This window comes from Orycteropus afer, unplaced genomic scaffold, assembly GCF_000298275.1.
Source record: "Orycteropus afer afer isolate SDZICR_OR568_19922 unplaced genomic scaffold, OryAfe1.0 scaffold00048, whole genome shotgun sequence".
NCBI classification, from domain to species: Eukaryota; Metazoa; Chordata; class Mammalia; order Tubulidentata; family Orycteropodidae; genus Orycteropus; species Orycteropus afer.
In genome coordinates, this window is record NW_006921635.1 from 2281137 (window position 1) to 2303557 (window position 22421).

The 22421-nt window shown below is 40.7% G+C and overlaps 1 protein-coding gene across 1 annotated transcript in view; it reads left to right on the forward strand.

Moving 5' to 3' along the window:
• The first annotated feature begins 509 nt into the window (after positions 1-509).
• Positions 510-22421, forward strand: part of MPHOSPH9 (M-phase phosphoprotein 9) — a 73818-nt gene continuing 51906 nt past the window's right edge. Inside the window, exons 1-7 of the mRNA XM_042780586.1 lie at positions 510-619; positions 2496-2649; positions 9849-9938; positions 11489-12006; positions 15413-15533; positions 20249-20339; positions 21886-21977. Coding sequence (XP_042636520.1) covers positions 510-619; positions 2496-2649; positions 9849-9938; positions 11489-12006; positions 15413-15533; positions 20249-20339; positions 21886-21977 — 1176 coding nt within the window. The remainder of the gene's footprint in view (positions 620-2495; positions 2650-9848; positions 9939-11488; positions 12007-15412; positions 15534-20248; positions 20340-21885; positions 21978-22421) is intronic.

A 22421-nucleotide genomic window follows, 5' to 3' on the forward strand; every position in this document is an offset into this window, starting at 1 on the left:
TACAGATTTGCCTATTCTGGACTTTGCATGTGAATGGAATCATAAAATATGTGGTCTTTTATGGCTGGCTTCTTTCACTTAGCATCAGGTTTTCAGGCTTCACCCATCTCATAGCACATGTCAGTACTTTATTCCTTTTCATGACTGAATAATATTCCACTGTGTGGATAGACTACAGTTGCTTATCCATTTTTCAGTTGATGGATACTTGGGCTGTTTGTATATGGCTATTATAAGTAATGTTGCTGTCCTTAATGCAGATTGGTATTAAAGAGGTCAAGCTCTCAAAGTCATGGAAAGACAGTTGCTAGGTTTAGTGGCTTTTTATAGTATTTTTCCCCCATTCATTTTTCAGACTCTTCGAAGCTTAGGTTTTCATGATTCTGAATGTTAGCAACTGAAAATGCCTATAGACGATGAAGCATCTGAAGATGACTCGGATTCAGTTTCTTCAAAGAGTGAAAGAACCTATATTTTCAAATAAGCGAGTGTAACAATTTCTGTGCACTATGGAAGATTTTGACTTGGTGAAAACTTTACAAAAGACTTCTCCATCTTCTGTAGAATCTGATGTCAAAAATTCTCCCCATTTTCTTGGACTGAACTTAAACACAAATAGGTAAGAATGAGGATAGATAGATACTATTTAATGAAACAAATCAGAAGAACTTCATTTGCATAGTTTACCAATTCATCCAAGTAGTGTTATAGTTATGGACTTGCATTTTGAAAAATATTATCAGGAACTATTCAAGGATAGTTATTTGAGAATAGTTTTTATTCCTCTATATTTTTCATTTCTCCAAGAGATACGCATTTTTACATAGGGAGCATTGTGGAAAAATACTTGTTTTGCTAGTGTTAGTTTTATTTAAACTTTTTTTTTGGGGGGGTAAGATCACAAGCATATCTTTGAAGTTTATTTGTCTTAATGTTATTTCTGTATTTTAAAATTAATGGTACAAATAATGTTTCCTATTGCAGAAATAACTCACCAATCTGGAAAGTAGCAGTTAAAGTTGAATACTAGAAAGTAAGCAAAAACCTGACTGAGTTGACAAAATAGATGTTATCAAACAATGCATTTTATTTTTAAGCTACTTATGCTTTCTTTTTAATCCAACCCTGCTTACTGTTGTTTTGTACATAGTCTAACAAGCTTGATTATTTGGTTTCTGAATATGTAAGTAGCTAAGAAACAGCTAAGAGGTAGAGACCATTCGAAGGGAGTTCAACTCTAAAAAGCAGGAACATAAAGCAAAAACACATCAGTCTGGGCCCTGCTGTAAAGAGGCAAATACCTCTGCACATGCTAGGCCTTGACGAAGTTGTGTATTATACATCACTTAATTAATCATGTGAGAATTCCGTTCATTCTCTGCCTTCTTCAGGAGGAACTTAAGGATGCTTGCAAGAATACATAAAACAAGACAAGAAAAGTATAAAGTAGCATAAAGGGAAGAAAAGTGCAGGACACGGTTCAAAAGATAGGTGGCCCTCGCTCATCTGCAGTGAAGCCTGTGAGAGCCGGAACAGGACGGCCTGGTTTTTCCCATCTTGAAAGTATTCTACCTTTGGCAGTCGTCTTACCACTTCTCTCACTCTCTATTGTTGAAATATATTTGAGTTTTCCTTCTCTGACAGGTTTCTCTGTACAAATTCCAGCTTTGGCAGGTTTTACTTGCTCAAATTGGCCCTGCATTTCATCTTCTGTGTGTCTCAGTGGCCCCTTGAAGCCTATTTCTAGAAGAAGTCCCTTTTAGAACCTCATGTCCGATTTGCCTGGAAGAACCTAAATGTGCCTTTCTTTTTAGAGATTGTTTGTGACTCAGAGCACAGAATCCATAAATAGATGAAAATCACTTTCAGTGATTAGAATTTAAATAGATCTTAATGCCCTTAATGATACTTTGTGTTTTTCTGAAACAAACTTGAAACAAACTCATCTCAAGTTTGGAGAGGCAACCCTTGTGGGAAGACTCAGTGCTGTTTCACACTCTGAGTAGCCTGAACAAGCCTGAATGTTGGCCGCTAATTCGCGTGGCCCACCTTTTATTCAGAGAGAGTACAGAGAGAAGTGTGAGCTTATCACAACATTCGGGCAGTAGAAAAGAATCCCTGCTGCAGTTAAGGCCTGTCCTTAAAGTGGAAGAATCCTCTGCAGTAATTTAGATATGAAAAGCTGGAAATTTTTCTTAATAATTGTTCCGCAGAAAAATTTTCGTTTTCTGTTGGTACTCTGCTGTGTTCTCTCACGTCTGAGGAAGGCCTTCCTATTGTGTTCTTAAAATAATGATACTAATTAAGTGCTGTCTGTCTTTTTACTGGTGTTTTTCTTTGTGGACAAACTTGTGATCAGATTTTAGACAAATGAGGTGCCATTAGGAAGGATTAAGTATCAGTGGTTTTGTACTGCTCTGCTAAATCTTGACCTGCTGAATTATTCAACACTGGTAGAATGAAGAAAACCATTTGAATTATTTATGTTTCAACAGAAGTAGTCCCCACCTTAGTACAAATGGGGTGTCCTCTTTCTCAGGGAAGACCAGACCATCTGTAATTCAAGGTACAGTTGAAGTCCTAACCTCTTTAATGCAAGAGCTACAAAACAGTGGAAAGACCGATTCGGAACTTTGGAAAAACTGTGAGGTATCTAGTTTTGTTTTATGTTTGGAATTGTAAAAGAATTATATTTAGAAGTACCTCTACTAAACTCTAAATTATTAGAGATTTATATTTTAAAGAGCATTACACGTAATTTATTGGTAAAATGGCCAGATAATATTCATTGGGGAATGATATTGAAAGAATGTGAGAAAGATAATTTAAGTGTGTGTTAACATTAGTGATTGGACATACTGATTTGTCTGTGGTGCCTAAGGCATTTAACTGCTAAATCTGTGAAGGCTGGCGGTTCAAACCCACCAGCCACTCTTCAGGAGGAAGATGGGGCAATCTACTTCCATAGAGATACTGCCTGGGAACCCAAGGAGGGGTCGTTATGAATCAGATCCAAATCCACGGCAGTGAGTTTGGAAGATTTGGTTTTAAATGTGAACTGAAATGTCTTTGTTTAGAGAACTGGAAATCCCCAAATTACTAAAATTGTTATTAATTTTAATGTTTTAAGTAACTTACATGTAATTGTTACCATCTTGAAACACTCATATCCACTTTGAAGTGTTTGACTACTCATTATTATATATTAAGGCTTCTAGTACCTTATCCATCATATTAGCATCTTATCAGTTTAGCTGTGATACATTGTATTACATTGCTTTTTCAGGTCAGTGATTCTGTCTTCAGTCCACAGGTTAAATTGTAATATAAAAAATTTAACAGTAAAATCTATATGTAGATTTTATTTAATAGAAGAATGCCCCAAATAGACTTTCCCAAGGCAGATTTGGCAGTACATTGTAGATGCGTATTAAATACTGTTAAACTCCGTATTTAAAGAGCTGTAGGTTTGGTTGTAAATGTTAATTTTAATTTTAAAACCATGATTGTTGGTTTTTTCCCCCAGAATAATGAATGATACTGAATGAATGAAAAATTACCTGGTGTAAAAATTCAGTAGCTCCCTTAACTGTAATTATGTTTATCATTCATTAATTATTAAGGTTATAAAAATGACTGAATATTATTGCAAGCTTAAAAAAAAAAGGAGTTTTAAGATTTTATACTTTTTTATATTTTTCCCACGTTATCAGTATATCCTAATATAAAATTGTAAAGTGCCATTTTGAAATGATGCAGTTAAAAACGGAATGTTTCATTAAATTTCCCCACTAATATACATCTATTCATTGGCTATAATGCATGAATTAACATAGTTTGAAAAAAACATGAGACATTGCCACATTGTATTCTAACTTCTGGCAAATTCATGTTTAACTAGAAATTGTTACTTTTCATATTTTGAAATCACCATTTTAGAATCAGAATTACTTTTGTGAATTTAAGATACAGATTATTATAAACCAGAATACCAACCAGAGTCTTATACCTTGTAACATGTGAACCTGGTTTTTCCTTTTGTCTTCTTTACTTGCGATACAACAGATCACTACTATATTTTCACAAAAATAATGCACATAGTGTATAAGAAACTAACGTGAGGAGATTGCGCAGTTTGCAAACAAAAATGGTGCCTTATTGGTGTAAAAATATGGTATATTATATTTATAAATACTTATAAATACAATATATCTAAAACTACGGTATATTGTATAATAATGCTTAATTTTTGGAATGTGGATATGTAACTGATTGTTCAGTGAAGAGTTGCTTAGGATAGTTCTTACTTTGCCAGAATATGAAACATACTTCTGACCAATTCAGGGAGCTCTGATAGTACAGTGCCTAAGGCATCTGAGTGCAAACCAGAAGGTTGGTGGTTCAAACCCACCAGCCACTCCGTGGAAGCAAGACTGGGCAATCTACTTTTATGAAGATTTACCACCTCGGAAACCCAGTGAGGGTGGCTATGAGTCAGAATCAGCTCAATGGCAGTGTTTTTTTTTTTTTTTTTTCCCCTGGCCAATTCAATATAATTTCTTCCATTTATTTAGCATGTTTTTGTAACATATGAAAACCACCACCAACAACAACAAATCCTCTGATATTTTAGTGTAGTGTTTTAGGAGGAATGGGGGGATGTTTTAAGGATCATGGGGGTCTATTACTGACACTTTTACCTGAATTTCATGTTTTTGCCTTCCTTTTGGAATAGTAACATTCATTCCGATTTTCATGATTTTTAAGGGGCTAGGCAGAGTGCCTAAGACCAGAAGGTTGGCAGTTTAAACCCACCAACCACTCCATGGAAGAAAGACTGGACAATCTACATCCGTAAAGATTTGCTGCTTCGAAAACCCAAAGTTTTTTTTTGTTGTTTAGTGTACATTATAGGGAGGTCTGGTGGTGCAGTGGTTAAGGCATTTGGCTGCTAACCAAAGAGTCCACAGTTTGAACCCACCAGCCGCTCCGTGGAAGAATGGGCCAGTCTGCTCTTATAAAGATTTACAGCCTTGGAAGCCCTAACGAGCAGTTCTACTCAGTTCTGAAGGGTTACTGTGAATCAGAATCCACTCTGTGGCAGTGGGGTGGGAGTCTGCATTTTTAAGACAGAACACAAAACTTTTCATAGTTTGAGCTGCTGTCGCTCTCAAGGTGATGGGATTTCTTTGGGGTCCTTTCTGAGACCTTTCCTGGATTTCTTAAGTTTTATCACTGCTTAAACTGGGGAAGGTTGTGTCATTTGATCTTTGGGTAAGATGCTACCTGTTAACCATTTCACAGAAATGCTCTGCTACAGTCTTAAATATTTGTTATTGCTAGTGCTTCTGTGATTGTTGGAAACTTAAAAAAAAAATTACTGTAAAATATGCAAAAAAATAAACTTGGCCATTTTAACCATTTTTAGGTATACATTCATTACATTCACTGTGATACTACCATCACCACTGTCAGTTTCCAAACATTTTTTCCTTAATAGAAACTCAGTACCTGAAGCAGTAACTCGCCATTACCTCCTCTTCCAGCCCTTGGTAACCACTCATAAGCTTCGATCTCTGTGCATTTGCCTCTTCTAGATGTTTCATGTAAATGAGATTGGACAACATATGTCCTTTGTGTCTGAGCTACTTCAAAGAATTTTTAAAAGAGGATCATTAATTCATTAATTTGTTTCAACCAGTTACGTTAGCATTTTATCCCTTTAGTACTACTATGATAGTAAAGCTTATATAAAATTATTTCCACAGCATCTTCCATTTAGTGAGTATCTGCTGGGCAGTAAATGTATGGCACACTTTATATTGGGAGCACTCAACCTTATTAGGCCCAACACCCCTTTTTTATTAATCATGACTTTAAAAATAACATCACTCTTTATTATCCTCAAATGCGATTCACAGATAATATAACCCGCTTGCACGCACTTAAAAAAAGTCTATACAGTGTCCTGTAACTGATAAAAAGGAGAAATAAAATTTATGATAGAATATTATGAATTTCCTTATTTAAATGCCTCGGCACAGGTACATTGGCAGATGAAATGAAGCAGTCTGGAACTTACCTATATGTAAACTCACCATGAATGCATAGCTACCGACAGACATGTAGGAGCAGCACTGCCATTGGTGACATGGGTCTGAAATGGTGACCACTTTCTGATAAAGTTCTAAAATAAGCTCAGATCTTGGTAGCTGCGTTCCTGGACAATTTGAGATATGAAACTGCAAGTTACAGATTATTTTTAAATTTTTTAAATTGGAATTTGTGTGAAAATTTACAGAGCAAATTCACTTTCCGTACGGCAGTTCACATACTTTGTCTCATGACATTGGCTACAATTTACCACAATGCAACAGCTTCCCTCCCATTTCCTCCAGATAGTTACCTCTTCTCTGTGTCCATCCCTCCATGCACTTCTGCCCCCTGAGCTGTCTCCCTGTGCATAAACAGCCCTTCTTTCTCCCATGATTGCTCTCTCTAAGGAATGTATCTACCTTAGGTAAATGTTCAACTCATATACCTGTCTTTTGTTTGGCTGGAAGCCACAGGTGTGGGTTCAATTCCAGACCTGAAGGGCAGCTAGGGACCATAGTATCAGTGGTTCCACCAGGCTCTATCAGACCAGCAAACCTGGTCCCCCTTTTTTTCTTTTCCAAATGATTTTGACTTTTGTTCCACGTTGTTCTCGCTCTCTATCCAGGATCTCCTACATAGATCCCCCTCCGAATGGTTGACAGTGGTAGCTGGGCACCATCTAGTTCTTTTGGTCTCATAGTCATATTGGTTGAGGATTGCATGGTATATCAGTCACTATGACTAATTGTTTCCATGAATCTTTGGTTTTCTTCATTCTTCTTTGTTCTGGACGAGGAGAGACCCTACAGATTATTTTTTTAATAAGACATGGACACAACCAGGTCTTTATTGTGAGGGCTGTCTTGTGACTTGCACCTCTGGGCCCTGCCCACAAATGACTAATAAAATATGGTGTTCCCTCCATATTTATAACATCCATGACCTCATGGATTTCCAAAATGCAGTTCCATTCCCACTGAGACCTCAGCTTTCCCTGTTTCACATTTAAGTTTGAAATCGAGTCCTCCCATTCAGTGGTGAGGTATTATCATCCCCATTTTATGAACTAGGAAAGTGAGGCACAAAGAAGTTACATGTATTCATTTGGGCCTGCACGGGTTGTTAGTGCAGAGCTGGGGTCAAACCCAGGACCCGAGACATTAGTTTACTAGGCCAAGCTATAGTGCTTCTCTTCAGGCCAATTTAAGAAGCTATGGAAGGGATAACTTAGAGTTTTGTGTCCTCCAACAGTGTGTGACATGCTGGTGGTATGCACCATTGTAGTGTGCAAGGAATAATTGTCCTTAATCATTAAATGAATAATAACATCAACTTTTTGTAATGTGTTTAAATAACCTCCTTTAAAATGAAAATATTCTAAAATCTGACTAAGAAGTAAGCTCTATTAATTTACAATTAGTATAATAATATTAATATTATAATTAAGAAAGTGACAGTAAAGATGTGGTTATTAAGTGTCTCACATAACATGAAGACATTTTTTGATTAGGTAATTAGTTCTATTCTGTTTGTTTTATGTGAATAGTAACTTTGTCAGGTTAAAAATAAGTTTTAAAATGTGTAAGTATAGTATGACTTAGAAAATATGTTGCCTGATTGTTTTTGATTTCTGTGTTATAAGGTACTTTACATTGCATTGAGGAGCCCTCTTAGTGCAGTGTTTAAGCTCTAGGCTGCTAACTGAAAGGTCAGCTGTTTGAATCCATCATTCATTCCATGGGAGAAAGAGGTGGCTATCTGCTTCCGTAAGATTTACAGCCTTGTGAATCCTCTGGGGCAGGTCTGCTCTGTCCTCAGGGGTTGCTGTGAGTCAGAATTGACTCATTGGCAGTGGATTAGGTTTAGATTGTGATCCTGTGAAGATGAGAGCCTTAGAAACCCTATGGGACAGTTCTGCTCCATTCTACGGGGTTGCTGTGAATTGGAATTGACTGGACAGTAGTGGGTACGTTGTAGCTAGGTTGAGAAGATAACAACTTAATTTGATCTAGCCTCCTTTGCCCTGAAATTAGTAGGGATAGAATCTACTATCAGTAATCTCATAGGTCATTTGGAAGGCTGCTAGTTTTTAACCCTGAGGTTGACATGACATAATTAATTACCTCTTGGTTTGTTTGATTTTTTTAAGTTGACTTTATATTCATTTTCTTCTTCTGATAGTTAAGTTTTTTGGTAAAATACATATAATAAAACGTTTTTCCTTTCAACCTTTCATTCCATTCCACAGATGTCCACTTAGTTCTGTCATGGTTCAGATTTTATAAGTTAAAAACTGGTAACTGGCTTTCGTCATGAACCTGAAGGGCCTCTGTTACGTCTTAGTCTATAATACTAAGAAAAGCACAACTTGAAATATGTGCATTTTTGTGCACTCAGACTAGGCTGAAATGCCTGTTCTTTCCTGGCATTGTGTCCTAGATGCTGAAGGAGGGGGCAGAGCTGGGAAACAGACAGGTTCACACACCTATCACGCGAGAGCATTTCTGAGTACGGTGATTGCTATGAAGGAAATAAGTGGGCTGATGAGAGAGAGGGAAGCCATTAGGAGGGCTTGAGAAGGGGCCATTAAGCTGAAATGGCAGTGTAGGAGGAAGCTAGCCACGTTGCGAGCTGGCCAGAGAGCGTTCCAGGTCAAGGTCTTCTTGGTACAGAGCTTGTGAGGTGGAGTATGGTTTTGACATGCTCAAGAACCCAGAGAGGCCAGGGGTCTGGTGTACAGTGAGCGAGGGACAGAGAGAGTCATGGTGGAGCTGGAGTGTGTGCATGAGGTAGGTGGCGCAGGGCCCTGGAGGCAGTGCTAAGAAGTGGGCATTGAAAGGCTGTCCCTTGGAGCTGGTTTGCAGGGCAGCTACTTAGGGCTGTTGGGTTTAGTGCATGCAGTGTATCACAGACAGGGCCCAGCCTCGAAGCTGAGTGTAGCCATCCTCCCTCCCTGCTGTGTTTGGTGTAGTGTGCTTATAACCACCAGAACGCAGAGTTGGGGAGAACGGGCATTGAGGGGCTTGAGGGGCCAGTCCCACAGGGTTCAGACTCGCTTTTTCCTTCCTTGGCTAGCTCTGTAGCACTTTGAAACAGTGTAATATCGGATTTCAAAGCAGGTTTTTAGTTTTAGAGCAAGTAATTAGGGGCCGCATTTTCAGAGTACCAAGTTATCTCTTGTGTTATGTGTGGGGTTCTTTGGTACATCAGTGTCTAAGAAACCATGAGCGGTTGGGAGGAAAGGAGGAGGAAGAATGTACTCAGCAACCACCAAAAAACCCAAACCAAATGCACTGATGTCGAGTCAGACCCGACTCACAGCAGCCCCTCCCTGGGTTTCCGAGGCGGTACCACTACGGAAGTAGATTGCTCAACCTCCCTTCCGAGGAGTGCCTGGTGGGTTTGAGCCGCCAGCCTTCTGGTTACCAGTCGGATGCCTTAGGCACTACGCCACCAGAGCTCCCAGAGCAACCACCAGTAGTTGTTTAATCAGAAATGATAGCGAATAATACCCAGTGATGGTGCCATTTGAGAAATAAGGTTGACCAGACCTTCAGGACCACAGGTAATGTAAGAAAGGGGTGTTCAACTCTATGTCCTTGTGTTTTTGTATTAAATGTGTTTTTGTAACTGTTTATTTAATTTAGCTTGTAAGTTTTATATGCTAGAAAAGGCCCTTGTCTGAGGAATTTTTCTGTGAAATATTACTTCAAAAATTTGATTTTTAACTAAATTATTTTATGGTTTACCAGACCAGGTGGTTACAGCTGTTCAATTTGGTGGAAAAACAATGCCAAGAACAGATAGTTGCCCAGCAGGAACAGTTCCACAACCAGATTCAGGTCAGTTGTCATTTATGTGTGATTCTCTTATTGAGCTCTTTGTCCATTATTTTTCAATATTTGTAAAGTTTGAAGAAAAACCAATTAATGCTTTATGCCACTTTTGTTTATAAACGAAAGATAAAGCATATGTATTATCTTGAGGTTGACACTTAAGGACATGACGTAATTAATTACCTCTTGGTTTGTTTGATTTTTTTAAGTAGACTTTATGTTCATTTTCTTCTTCTGATAGTTAAGTTTTTTGGTAAAATACATATAATAAAACGTTTTTCCTTTCAACCATTTTTACGTCTACATAAATTATATTCACTTATGTAGCTGTCACCACTATGCCTTTCCAAATCCTTCTCTTATCTTAACAGAAACTTGATAGAGGAGGTCCCCAGGTTACAAGTGTCCCACTGACTTATGGACCACTCCTTCTTGTCCTTGTGTGTTATATAAATTTGCGCTCACCTCGGAATGATTGAATCACCCCCTACTCGCAGCAAATTCTTCGTCACAGTCACCTATACATGCTGCATGTGCAGCTTTTAAATCGTTGAATAGGCTTTGAGCCTTTTCTTGCACTAACCAAAAAAAACCCCAGACCCGCTGTTGTGAGCAGTTCCAACTCTTAGCAACCCAGCAGGACAGGGTGGAACACCCAGTAGGACAGGGTAGAACGCCCAGTAGGGTTTCCAGGGCTGTAAAGCTTTGCTGAAACAGACTGACTTCATCTTTCTCTCACCGAGCGGCTGGTGGGTTTGAACTTTCTGGTTAAATCAAATGCTTTAACCACTGCTCTACCAGTTCCTTTTCTTGCAGTAACCCAAACCCACTGCCATTGAGTTGATTCCAACTTTAGCAACCCCCATTGGGTTTCTGAGGCAGTTAATCTTTATGGAAGTAGATTGCCCAGTCTTCCTTCTGAGAAGTGGCTGGTGAGTTTGAACCGCTAACCTGGTTAGCAGTCAAATGCCTTAGGCACTGCGCCACCAGAGCTCCTTTCTTGCTGTAAAGTAAGGCTAAATAAGGACTGTATGCACCTGTTTTGACTAACCTAGAAATTCTTAAAGGCACAGGAACGAATCTTGGTCATACCCCCAGGGAGTGCCTGTACCCTGTAAGCAGTCACTCTTCCTTGCTCCCTCTTACTCAGTCATGGTAACCACTGATAAACTGATCTCTAGACATTTCTTTGTTTTAGGTGTTGCAGGTAAGTGGGATCATGCAATATTTGTCCTGTGGTGTCTGGCTTCCTTCCATCGGCATCGTGTTTTCAAGGTCCGTGTGTGTGGGAGCGTGGATCAGTGCTTCCTCTCTCTTATGGCTCAGTAATACTCCACTGTGTATGTATGTGCCACGTTTTGTTGATCATTCATCTGTTAGGTTGCTTCTGTCTTTTGGCTCTTGTGAATAATCTGCAGTGAATGTTGGTGTACAGGGTTTGTTTGAGTTTTAGAGTAGTATTTGATCCTACTTTTAAACAGTATTTACTTAACATTTACAAAAATATTGATGTTTCATATACTTTCTTAACCAGATCTGTCACATTTGCTTTTCAGCGTATACAGGAAGAGATAAAAAACTTAGTGAAGTTACAGACCAGTAATGCTTCCTGGGCTCCCTCTGATAGTTCTTCAAGCAAACAGATACCTTCAGAAAGTCAAATGGGTTTTTCTGAAAACAGTGGGAGAAATGAGTCTGTTCTCAGTTTTCTTAAGTCTCAAGAGCCAGAAATGCAGCACACCTCCTCCTCACCAAAGCCAGACTACAACGCAGAGAGCAGTTCAGTGAGCAGTGGATATGGCACCTTCTGCGTCTCAGAATTAAATACCTACAAATCGAAAGACCCTAAGGCGTTTATGGAACACACAGAGGTCCCTGAAGAACAGTATGGAGCATCTGTGGTGCAGGCAGATTCACTTGCAGACGATGTAACAAATAAGAGTTTTTGTATACAGACTACTGGCGAGTTCAGTGCACCTTTAAAGGATGATGTTCCTATCTTTCCTTGTGAATTTGAGCATAATTTTGTTGGTGTAAATAAGATTTCTGAAGTATATAGTGGGAAAGCAAATAGGTAAGTGGATTTTACCCATCATTTGAAAGGAATTTTACCTGTTGATTACACTTGTGGTTGTGAGGTGCTGTCAAGTCAGCGCCGACTCATAACAACCCTGTGTGCAGCAGAATGAAACCCTGCCTGGTCCTGCACCTCACAATTCTTGCTGTACCAGAGCCCATCGTTGTAGCCATTGTGTCAGTCCATCTTGTTGAGGGCCTTCCCCTTTTTCACTGACCCTCTACTTTATCAAGCATGATACCCTTCTCCAGGGAATGGTCCCTTCTGACAGCATGACCAAAGTAAGTGAGACGGAGTCTAGCCATTCTTGCTTCCAAGGAGCATTCCGGCTGCACTTCTTCCAGGATAGATTTGTTTGTTTTTTTGGCAGTCCATAGTACTTCCAGTATTCTTCGCCAATACCACAGCTCAAAAGCATCAACTCTTTGGTCTTCACTGTTTGTTGTCCAGCTCTCACGTTGGCTATGAGGTGATTGAAAACACCATGACTTGGGTTTGGCACACCTTCGTCTTCAAGGAGACATCTTTGCTCTGCAGCACTTTAGAGAGGTGTTTTGCAGCATATTTGTCCAGTGCAATACGTCACTTGATGTCTTGACTGCTGCTTCCATCGATGTTGATTGTGGAACCAAGTGATATGAAATCTTTAATGACTTTAGTCTTTTCTCCATTTATTGTGATGTTGCTTATTGGTCCAGTTGTGAGAAGTTTTGTTTTCTTTATGTTGAGATGTAATCCATACTGCAGACTGTAGGCTTTAATCTTCATCAGTAAGCGCTTCAAGTCACCCTCACTTTCCGTAAGCAAATTTGTGTCGCCTGCGTATCGTAGGTTGTTAATGAGTCTTCCTCCAATCCTGATGCCACATGCTTCTTCATATAGTCCAGCTTCTCAGATTATTTGCTCAGCATACAGATTGAATAAGTATGATGAAAGGATACAGCTCTGACACAGTCCCTTCCTGATTTTAAACCATGCAGTATCCCCTTGTTCTCTTTGAACTGCCTCCTGGTCTATGTACAGGTTCCTGATGAGCACAATCAAGTGTTCTGGAATTCCCATTCTTCTCCATGTTATCCATAATTTGTTATGAGCCACACAATTGAATGCTTTTTTCATGGTCAATAAAACACAAGGAAGCATCTTTCTGGTAGTTTTTTGCTTTTAGCCAAGATCCATCTGACATCAGCAATGCTCGCTCTCATTCCATGTCCTCTTCTGACTCCCGCTTGCATTTCTGGAAGTTCTGGCAATGTACTGCTGCAACCATTTTGGAATTATCTCCAGCAAGATTTTACTTGCATGTGATATTAATGATATTGTTAGATAATCTCCATATTTTGTGGGATCATTTTTCTTTGGAATGGGTACAAATATGGATCTTTTCCAGTCATTTGGCCAAATTTCTTGGCATAGACGAGTGCCTTCAGTGCGGCATCCATTTGTTGAACTATCTCTGTATTCCGTCAATTCCTGGAGCCTCGCTCTTTGCCAATTCCTTCAGTGCAGCTATGACTTTTTCTTTCAGTACCGTTGGTTCTTGATCATATGCCACCTCCTGAAATGGATGAACGTTGACCAATTCTTTTTGGTACAGTGACTCTGTATTCTTTCCATCTTCTTTTGATGTTTCCTTTATCATTCAATATTTTGCCCATACAATCTTTTAGTTACATGTAGTCTAGTAAATAAAACTCCTGTTAGTGGGACTGTAATACAGTGAGATGTATTTGAAAACGATCAGTTTTACTGTTCTAATTGAAGGCTTTTATTGACTTACTGTCTGTGAAAAACTGAAATAAGCAAAGCACACCATATACCAATGCCATTTGACTTTCTTCCCATTTGTTAAAAATCTACAGAACTCTTAAGGTGGGAGACCATGCTGAAAAATGACCTTTCCTGTCTTTTAGTCACTGTACCCACCACTTATCTGCCAGTGTGTCATCTTCTGGCAGCTTGTGTTGCTGTGTTGCTGGAAGCTATGAAATACCTGTAGGTATTTCCGTTACAGCAGAGTCACTCTGGTGGATAGGTTTCAGCGGCGCTTCCAGACTAAGACAAGGGAAGAGGACAGGGTCATCTGCTTCTGAAAAACTGGCCACTGGAAGCCTTATGAATAGCAGTGAGCCATTGTCTGACACAGTCTGGCAGTCAAAGCAGACTCTGCGGCACAGGGGCAACGATTTTTGCGCCACGGGCAACAGCAGGTCACTGTAAATGTGCCAAAAATCAAAGCTCAGGGCTGTGTGCATAGTGAAGTGTTGCTGTATATGTTCATAGAATTTGAAACCAAAAATTATGTATAAGCATATTCAATTTTATTGTTTTTGTATGTCAGAATTTCTGTAAGGAGAGTCTTTATCAGTTCAATGACGTTTTGATTGGCCCAGGATCCATTTTAGTAAAGTAAACTGGCTGAACGGTTATAAAAAGCAAATCTTTTTTTTTTTTTTTTTTATTAGGATTTGGGTGAAGATTTACAGAGTAAATTCACTTTTCATACAGCAGTTCACATATACTTTGTCTCATGTCATTGACCAAAATTTACAATGCAGCAGCTCCCCTCCCACTTCCTCCCCATAGTTACCTCCTCCCAGTGTCCATCCCTTCATACTCTTCTGCACCCTGAGAGGCCCATTGTCTGCGAACCCTGTATATGATCTTGGATACACTCTCCATTTAGACATACATAATTGTTTAGCTTGTTCACCCATCTATCCGTCCCTATACCCATGTTTGCTTTCATTGACAACTCAGTATTGTATTAAAAGCAAATCTTTTTAAATTATGTAGTGTGTCCTAACTTTTCTGTGTGATACTGCTGAAATATATCAGCTAAAGCATTTCTCTGTAGCAACACGCATCTCGTCTACTCATAATTACAGTTATTAGTCTGTGCCAAGAATTAATGTTTTCTCTGTAGAGATAGATTTTGTCCTTGAAGGAGCCAGTAGGTGATTTTTGTTCTATTCCATGGCTATAAGCTGTATGTATTGATCACTGTAGTCTTTTCACTATGCCTTTGCTAATATGAACTCAAAAAGAAATTTAGATAACTCATTAAAAAATCCATCCATTTTCCATTATTAGAAAAACAGTGGAAAGAATTTTCCACTGACAAAGCATCAGCTGATATTTAGCATTTTGTGTGAAGCCCTGGTGACGCAGTGGGTTAAAGTGCTCACCTGCCAACCAAGAGGTCGGCAGTTTGAACCTACTCAGTGGGCGGAAGATGTGGCAGTCTGCTTCTGTGAAGATTTACAGCCTTGAAAACCTATGGGGCTGTTCTACTCTGTTCTATAGTCAATATGAGTCAGAATCAACTCAATGGCAGTGGGTTTGATTTTTGGTTGGGTGAAAAACATGAAGAAAGTAATTTTGGTTTTCTTCTTTTTAATAGTACATCTGTAACATCATGGGCACAAAAGCTGAAGCAGAACCAACCAAAGAGAGCACTCGTAGAAGAGGGATGTTCAAAATCTATGCAAGGAAGTGAGTGTCAGAAGAAACCAGCCGAGAAGGTAGGTGGTGCATCCCCTCGCTGGGCTTGGTTTGCCTGAGATCCTCCTAGGGTGTTCCCTGCCCACCCTCAGCACCCCGTCCTTTGAGCCTGTCTTGTGTGTCGGTAATTTGTCCCGTTGACAGGTCTTTTTTCTGATGTCTGAAAGGAGTGGTGGTGATGTGCCACAGGTGCAGACAAGCCTCGTTTTATTGTGCTTCGCAGAGACTGTGTTTTCTCACAAATTGAAGGTTTGTGGTAACCCTGCATCAGGCAAGGCTCTCAGCACCATTTCTGCAGCAGCGTGTGCTCACTTTGTGTCAGAGTCACATTTTGGTCGTTGTCAAAATATATCCGTCCTCTTCATCATGCTATAGCACACTTAGGAGACGATAACCCGCTGCCCTTGAGTTGATTCCAATTCATAGTGACCCGCCATTTGGGTTTCCTAGGCTGTAAATCTTTGTAAAGTAGATTGCTTCATCTTCCTCTCACAGAGCAGCTGGTAGGTTTGAACAACTGGCCTTCTGGTTAGTAGCCAAATGCCTCAGCCACTATGCCACCACAGCGCCTTTAATTGACTATTAGTATAGCATAAATATAATGTTTATATGCACTAGGAAACCAAAAAATGACTTACTTTGTTGTGACATAGCTTTATTGCTGTGGTCTGAAACCGAATTTGCAGTATCTCTGAGGTATGCCCGCATTGGTCCTTCAAAAGGAGCCCTGGTGGCACAGTGGTTAAGTCCTCGGCTGCTAACTGAAAGGTCAGTGGTTCGAACCCATGAGCTACTCCACCTCTCTACAAGAGAGAAGACCTGGTAATCTGCTCCCATAAAGATTACAGCCTAGAAACCCTATGAGACAGTTCTGTTCTGTCTTGCAGGTTCTATGATTTGGAATTGACTCAACAGCAGTGGGGTTTTGGTTCTTTAGTGGGCCAGAAATCAAAATGAATGAGGGATACAGCACTATAAAAATGAACCATTTTGTAAAGATCTTCTTCCCTTTTGTACTGCAGGTATTTATGTTTAGCCATTCATTCATTTAAAAAAACAAACCTCAAATGATAGGTATAACTGTTAAGTTTTAAGAAGTAGTAGTATATTTACTTAATAAGATGTCTTTCTTTTTAAAATGTTGAAATTTCAACAGTTTGGAATTTATGTAAAATGTAAAGGATTAAATGGTTAAGTTCTCTGTGCTCTGTGCCCTCAGTGGTTGAAGAGTTACAGGTACTGGAGGAAGTTTTAATGGATCACTAAAGCCTTTGTTGGCCTGAATTGCCGTAGAATGGCATTGTCTAATGTAATACACTGAAATTGCAAAATTAGGTCCAACTTGATGCCTTTAGAAGTTGTCTATGTCATGATCATCCTAAACACAGCCATTCTGTCATGGTGTGAGAACCAGCTTTTAGAGAATTGAGGTCCTGAGAAGACAGACCCTCAGCCTTCATAAGGTGCTTTTAATTTCTCTTTCCATTCAGTAGTTCTTTTCTCTTCACCCCATGGCTCTTTGGACTTCCTAATCTCACCATAAGGAGCCCTGATAGTGCAGTGGCTAAAGCACTCACCTGCTAGCTGAAAGGTTGGTGGTTCAAACCCACCAGTCATTGTATGGGAGAAAGATGTGGCAGTCTGATTCTGTAAAGATTGACAGCCTTGGAAACCCTATGGGGCAGTACTACTCTGTCCTCTGGGGGTGCTGTGCATTGGAATCGACTCAGCAGTGAGTTAATTTCATTTTTCTTTGAACTTCTTCAGACTTGTATTGAGGGAAGTGAAGGTGAAGAAAGCTACATGGATTCAGAGTCTCTGTGGCCTGGCATGGCTGTTAGCGCTGTGTAGGTGGTTCTGTTCTTTGCATCGTGTGTGCTGTCAAGGATACCTTTAAGCTGTCATGCCATACCTTGTTTGGTATGATAGCTTAAAGCTGTTTGGAGACAGGGATAAAATGATTTTTTTCATTGAAATCAATTGGCATCAAGGGAGAACGCTTCCATTCAAAGTAGTTCCTTGTCTTTTATTACTTTCATTGAAACGCTGATTTGTGGAGAGTTTTCCTCTTCCGATAAAAGTTGAGTGTGTGGTTCTGCAACTGAGGGCTAAACCAGAATGAACCCTTTGGAAGCCCTGCTGTGAGTGGTGTGTTGGGAGTTTTCAAAGCCCTTCAGCTGCAGTAAAGTTTGGGTGATGCAAATGATTACGCTCTCCACTGCCAGCCAAAAGGTTGGCGGCTCAAGCCCACCAGAGGTGTCTCAGAAGACAGGCCTGGCAATCGCTTCCACAGCTCACAGCCTTTAGAACCCTCGGGAGCACAATTCTACTCTGCACACTTAGCGTCGCCGTGTGCAGGACTTGGCTGGAGGGGAACAACAGCAGACGTCTGAGAAGCGCTGGTCCAGCCTGACGTGTCTCTGGGAGTCAGTGCGAAACAGCCCAGCTGCAGATGATCAGGTGCAGCGCCTGAGAGGGCCTGAGGGAGGTCTACTTAGCAGAGAGTGGGAGCTGTGAGGAGGCAACGCCGCCGTCTGAGTCTTGCCTTTGATGCTCCTGGCAGGTTTTATAACCCCCTTCTCTCTCTCTTTTGAGATGAGTGGTGTCTTTGGCTTTAAATCGTTAGGGGAAATCAAGTTTCTTTGATATTTCTAAGCTTTTTGGTTTTAGGGTGATGGTGGTTGGTGACTTCAGTGCATTCCTCCCCAGCATGACTCTGGACCACATTTTATGGATTCTCAGAAGTTGCAGCTCTCCTCTGCGTCTCTTCTCCCGTGTTTTGCTTTCAGTCTGAATCAGGTAATCCTAGTTCTCAGGATGCTCCCTTGGTTGAGTTTTCTTTTTGTCCTGTGGTGGGCGGTAGTTCCTTGTCGGCAACAGCTGCTTGGAAGTACGTGTTGAAACTGCATGTTGTTTAGCACGAGGATTCCTCAGAGCTCAGGTCTTCGCATTGTTCCCTCATCCTTTGTGTCGGATTTACTGTTTCACCGGCTGAAGGGCTTTGTGGTTGTTTTTCAGGTGGATTTACAGACCGCTGCGGAAACTAACTAAGGTCCCTGGCTAAGAGGGGTTAGGTTTCCGAAGGGCTTTTCAAGGTGCCATGGTTGTATTCCTCAGAAGCTGGGCTTGTTTTCTTCCGGGGCTGCCTTGTTGGCCTGGAGAGCGCAGCCGGCGTGGCTCTGCCAGGTGAGCGCCCCTGGTCCACTGTTGGTGTGCGGGCTCAGCACACTGAGTTTTTCACCTCGGAATCGGCCGAGGGGACAGTCTCTAACTGGGCGCTATGTGACCTGGTCTTCTCCCGTCACCCTTTCCTGGTCTTTTCAGTATGGAGACTTGATGGAGGTTTGAGCATGGGTTTTAGAAGAGACAAACATTGACTGAAGAGTTTCCTATTGATTAAAAAGAAACTAAGTGATGCCTTATAAGGTTGAGGTAATAATTCCCCTTCTTGGTAGTAGTTTTATTACTTATTCCAGTGTACTTTTACTTCCATGGATAAGTTTTAAGCAAATACAACTTAAATAGTTTTTTTTCCCTAATAATGTTTTATTTTTATTATGTTTCCAGTGGTTTATGTAGCAGTTTAGGTTCCATTCAACAGTTTCTACACAGATTGTTCAGTGACGTTGGTTTCAGTCTTCCCAATGTGTGAACAGTCCCCCTGTTTCCGTTCTGGTGGTGCCCTTTCCAATCATCTAGTTTCCCTGCCCTCTTACCTTCTCATCTTTCTTTTAAAGTCAATGATGTCCGTTTGGTCTCAAAGGTGATTTTTTAAAGGAGTGCCGTGTTCATGGGTGAAATTCTTTGTTTTGTGAGCTAAAGGGTGACCTTGGGTTAGTTTTGGTTCAAGATTTAAAGACTGTCTCAGGGCAGTAGTCTTGGGGAGTCTACTCCAGTCACTAGTCTCAAGTAGTCCAGTAAGTCTGGTCAATTTAAATACTTGTAACAGGAAAGGAAAGTTTGATGATAGTGGAACAGGTGAGAAAACATTCTGGTAGAAATAGCCTTTTCCATTATCCCTGTTCAGACAAAGATTTCTCAGGGCAAGGCCCAGAGATACTGTGAGGAGAGACTCCCTTGGACAGTTTTGATTATAATTGAGTAAATTAGCCATTTTGACTTTTCTGGGACAGTTACTTGCACATAAGAAGTAAACTGCTTGTTAAACTTCATATTAAAGTCAGTTTATGGTTTTCAGAGTTAGTTTGCTTTATTGTATGTTCATGATGCATAATGTATGTTGGTGACTTTTACATTTGTCTTCATGTAAATGAGTTTAATTCTAGGTTCCTCAAATTCTTCTTGAAGAATAGATGTAAATAAGCGTGAGTTCTGAAGTCATTAAGTTCAACTGCTCTCAGTTTTCTCTTTCCCCCTCCACAGAGAATCAAAATAAACTTTTGTAAATCCCACAGGGAAAGCAAATCCTTCACTGTTAATTCCTACCATTTTGCATTTATGTGACCCTGGAGAAAGCCAGCCTCTTCATGGATTCTCTGAGGCTTCTCTCGGCCTAGGTCTCACCCCTGCCCCCCCTTCTCTCAACCTGGGTCTTGCCCCTGCCCCCCCTTTCTCTCGGCCTGGGTCTCACCCCTGCCCCCCCTTCTCTTGGCCTGGGTCTCACCCCTGCCCCCCCAGGCTTCTCTCGGCCCGTGTCTCGCCCCTGCTCACATTCCTCATTCAGCAGTTTGGGCCTAATGATCTCACTGTCAACTGGTATTTTTCTTTCTTGTAGCCTGACTTCACTGCTGCTACACATTCTCGTGCTTTTTACCTTAGTAAACCAGATGAAAAGCCGAATTCTTGGATATCTGATTCAGGAACAGGTATAGTACTTAAAGTTTTAAAGTTCTTCCCACCCCAGCAACTTGTTTGCATTCCTCCTTACTGGATGGTAGTCACACACTATGTAAGAGCCGTTTCTGTAACTGTGTTTTGCGTTGTTCTTCTGGTGGAGCTACCTTCCTCGTCTTAATTTTGCATTACAAATTCTATGAAGGTGGAAGGAAGATGTACTTTTGGAATTACTGAAAAGGAAAAAACAATACTGATAATCTTAGCGTTTCCAGGTGCTACACAAGGAGTTAGCACATCCAAGCCCTCTGGAGGACGTTCTCTGTCTGCGCTCTAAACCAAAAACAGCCAGTTGCCATCGAGTAGATTTGGACTCAGAGTGACCCATTGGGCTTCCAAGACTGGAAATCTTTATGGAAGCAGATAGCCCTGGCTTCCTTTTGCGCAGTGGCTGGTGGGTTTGTACCGCCAACCTGCTGGTGAGCAGTCAGATGCCTTAGGCCCGGTGCTACCAGAGCTCCACTCTTTGGTGATCATACTCCAATTTTAATGGTTTTACACACTGACTCTATTTTTTCCCAATACCCCACATGTAGTTCTTCAGGAGATGAAAAAGGCTTTGCCCTCTACCTATTTCAACAATCAAGCCACGTCTCACCGCTTCCACTGCTCCCCCCTTAATAGAGCCGCTACCTTCTCTGTCATGGGATCACACAAGTTCCTAACCAGCCTCCCTGCTTCTCCGTTTCCTACATTCCCCTGAACATAGGAGCCGAGTGATGCCTCTGTCAAAGAAGTCAGGTCCTGGGCTGTCTCTGTTGAAAACCCTGCAGTGGTTCTCTGTTCCTCAGAATAGCCAGAGTCCTTCTAGGCACGCTGAGATCTAGCCGTGGCCTCTTCCACTTCACCTTCTACAACCTCCTCTCTCTCTCTCCCCCCACTTCAGCAGGACCCTATGCCAGATAGGATCTTGGTTTAGTTTTATTATTGCCTGTTCCCTCTGGTTGGAATGCTCACCCCTCCTGTTAGGGACCCCTCACAGATGGCTGAAATGGCTCCCTCTCTCCCTGAGCCAACCCTGGCCCCCCACACCCATCCCCACACTGCATCTGTCCCTTCTACCCCGTTTTTTTTCTCTTACCATTAGAGTGCTTACCACCTTCTGTATATACTCCATGACTGACTTGCTGTTTATACACCTCACCCAAACCTTGCACAGCAGACGTGCAATAAATATTTGAATTATTGAAATCTGTATGTTGATTCTTTATTAGTGTACGCTATTCATAAAGACATTTTTATCTCCTGAAATTTATTTTAAATTGCACTAATTTATCTTGACTTGTAATATTTATTTTAATATTTGATCATTAAATCAGGGCTCTTAAATGGTAAGGCATTTACTGTTTTACATTGTTATTAGAATCTTTTCCCATCACCATTCAACTTGCTGTAACCAGGTAGCCAACACTGAGTTATTTCCTGTGTTTAATTTTATTTGAGTAAGGAATTTAATCTAGAAAGCATTTTTGTTGTCTCTCTTCCCTCTGTGTTTTCTCTGTGTTTTGTGCACATTAGGACTGACTTACTGGAAACTGGAGGAGAAGGACATGTATCACTCTTTGCCTGAGGCTTTACCATCCTCCTGCCCGGATGTGTCACCAAGCCAGGTGATTTAAGAACGAATGACCTCTCTGTGTGTGACAGAGTATATATATACTCGTGTTTTCTGATTGTGAATAGATACTCCATCTCATTATACATTTTCTGTTTTTCAGCTCATATACTAGAAAGAGCTGGGGCTTTAGAATCATCTTGTGTCAGATTCTGTCATTGTCATTTATTAGTTATGTGATCTTAGGAAGTCTGCTTAAAAATGGAATTAAAAATACCTGGTTAGTGTTTTGTGATGATTAAATGGGATGGTTCTGTGCTTCCTGTTTTGTGTGTAGTAGGGCCTCAGCTCTGAGCTTTGCCCCGTGACTCACACCTAGCACTGATTTCCGTCCTGTTCCATTCTGCTCTGATTTGTTTATGGACAGTATAAGTGTGAAATCTTTTGTTCACTTTAGCGTAAAGAAAGAAGGATATTCAACATGTGTACGAGGATGTAC